Raw genomic sequence first — 2,824 nt, 5'->3', positions numbered from 1 at the left:
GGCAGGTCAAGTGGTCTGGTATGCCCATGTCTTTCAGAATTTTCCACAGTTTATTGTGATCCACACAGTCGAAGGCTTTGGCATAGTCAATAAAGCAGAAATAGGTGTTTTTCTGGAACTCTCTTGCTTTTTTGATGATCCAGCAGATGTTGGCAATTTGATCTCTGGTTCTTCTGCCTTTTCTAAAACCAACTTGAACATCTGGAAGTTCACGGTTCATGTATTGCTGAAGCCTGGCTGGGAGAATTTTGAGCATTACTTTACTAGCGTGTGAGATGAGTGCAATTGTGCGGTAGTTTGAGCATTCTTTGGGATTGCCTTTCTTGGGATTGGAATGAAAACTGACCTTTTCCAGTCCTGTGGCCACCGCTGAGTTTTCCAAATTTGCTGGCATATTGAGTGCAGCACTTTCACAGCATCATCTTTCAGGATTTGAAATAGCTCAACTGGAATTCCATCACATCCACTAGCTTTGTTCGTAGTGATGCTTTCTAAGGCCCACTTGACTTCACATTCCAGGATGTCTGGCTCTAGGTGAGTGATCACACCATTGTGATTATCTGGGTCATGAAGACCTTTTTTCTACAGTTCTTCTGTGTATTCTTGCCACCTCTTCTTAATATCTTCTGCTTCTGTTAGGTCGATACCATTTCTGTCCTTTATCGAACCAATCTTTGCATGAAATGTTCCCTTGGTATCTCTATTTCTTTGTAAGGTGTGTGTTTTGGAAAATTGTACAATATTTTTTTTGTGATGAGATCTTTTAAAAGGCTACTCTCTTAGTACCTTTCAAATATAAAATATGGCATTTTAAACTGTAATCACCATGCTGTTCATTAAATCCCCAGGAGTTATTTATCCCACAATTTTAAGTTTCCATATTTTACATACCTTCACCCTTTTCACTTATGAATTTTTATAAACTTCTTGTAACTTACTATAAGGTTTGAAATATTTTATAGTTTTATATAATATGGATTTCCCTCTCACATACATTATATATGTGTGTATATATATCCATAAATAATATGTTTGTATTATAAAAAGTAATTTTTACAAATTTGTAAAATTTTAATGGGAGAATAAAATTAGACTTTAGTCATCTTTGACTTTCTATAATTGGTGCTTTAGTTATTATAATTGGCAACATAGAGAAACAGATACAGTTTTAGATATATGTATTTATAAAACAAATATCTGTGACAACTTTACTATTATCAAGGTTTCAGAAATATCCATCTTTGCACACCTGAAGAGATAAAAGCTTTCTAGAGGTTTGAATAACAGATATCCTCTAAATATTTAGTATGGAAATAGACAACCATATATACTTTAAACATTTTCCCTATAATATTTTATGGAGAAAATTACTTCTGAGAATATTTTTCATTGCCTCTAAAACATCTTTATTTCTAATGCTGTAGATAATTGGGTTAAAAGTAGGTGTTAGGATGGTATAGAAAATTGCCAGGGATTTATCCTGGCCTGGAGTGTGGTACTTTTTAGGTCTCATGTATGTGAAAATAAAAGGCCCATAGTACATTATGACCACAATCATGTGGAAGAAACAGGTAGAAAATGACTTTTTCCTTGCCTCTTTTGATTTCATTTGGAGGACAGTAAGGAGAATTTGGACATAAGATGCAAAGATTAGAGAGGAAGGGATAAGTAGGAAAATGATGCCACTTACATAAACTCCTCGTTCATATCGTGTTGTGTCCACACAGGACAACACCAACATGGCGGGGACTTCACAGAAAAAGTGGTCAATGGCTCTTGAGCCACAAAAGGGAAAGTGAAGTGTGTAAGCTGTGTGAACTATGGAGTTGATTACCCCAACAAACCAGGCCCCTCCAGCCATGAGAACGCTGACATAGTCATTCATAAGCATGGGGTAGCGCAGTGGGTGACAGATGGCGACATAGCGATCATAGGACATTGCTGCCAGGAGAAGGCACTCACCACCCAAGAGGGTAAGGGATAGAAATATCTGGAAGCCACAAGCTGCAAATGAAATAGTTTTGCTGCCTGACAGAAAGTCAGTGATCATTTTGGGAACAATGTTGCTAGTATGCAAGATATCCATAAAAGAGAGATGACTGAGCAGGAAATACATTGGAGTATGGAGTCTTGATTCCCTGTGGATAAGGATAATCATCACTGTATTTTCTGCTATAGTTATAATAAAAATGATGACTATAAAGGAGAGGAAAGTCAGACTTGTTTGGGAAGAAGAGAAGAGTCCCAAAAGAATGAAGTCACTGCTGGAAGTGTGATTCTCATATTCCATCATGAAATCCTTGCTTTACCTGAAATAAATAAACAAACAATATAAATAAATAAGAGATAGAGTGAAAAGAAAGAAAAATTAGCATAAATCTCAACCTTCTTTACATTTAACTGTATAATAAGATAAGCATATTCCTTTTTTGCTATATTTTCCAAGTAAAGCCAATGGACTCTCAGATAGTTTTTTAATTGGACATGTATTACACGATGGGCATTTATTTGCTGAACAACTTAATTATTTTATTCATTATGAAATAAACATAATTTGTATATACTTTATTTATATAAGAATAAATTTAATTATATATTTAATTCCCTGAAATGCTAACACTGTTTTGCTGTCATTTTAGAACTTTTAAAGGGTTCGCATATGAATGGCTTTTGCAGATGTATGCATGTGTACATGGCTCTTGCTGTTTCTACTGGTTTGACCTCCAGCTCAGTAAAATTTGGCATAAAGATAGATTCAGATTGAAGACAGTGGTGTTTCTTGAGAACTGGCTGATTATAATTTACTCCCTAAAATCAGTGAATA

The 2,824-nt window shown here is 35.3% G+C and overlaps 1 protein-coding gene across 1 annotated transcript; it reads right to left on the bottom strand.

Annotated features, from left to right (window-relative positions):
• Positions 1–1,345: 1,345 nt before the first annotated feature.
• Positions 1,346–2,293, bottom strand: LOC133062846 (olfactory receptor 2AJ1-like). The gene has a single exon (XM_061152209.1). It carries the CDS (start codon positions 2,291–2,293, stop codon positions 1,346–1,348), a length of 948 nt encoding a protein of 315 aa, XP_061008192.1.
• Positions 2,294–2,824: the final 531 nt, after the last annotated feature.

This window comes from Dama dama, chromosome 9 (genome assembly GCF_033118175.1).
Source record: "Dama dama isolate Ldn47 chromosome 9, ASM3311817v1, whole genome shotgun sequence".
NCBI lineage: Eukaryota > Metazoa > Chordata > Mammalia > Artiodactyla > Cervidae > Dama > Dama dama.
The sequence above is the reverse complement of the archived record's forward strand: the minus strand, read 5'-3'. Positions and strand labels throughout refer to the sequence as shown.

Bases quoted from the DNA above. Each gene is read 5' to 3' on its own strand.
- LOC133062846 (XM_061152209.1), bottom strand. From the start codon at position 2,293: ATGATGGAATATGAGAATCACACTTCCAGCAGTGACTTCATTCTTTTG.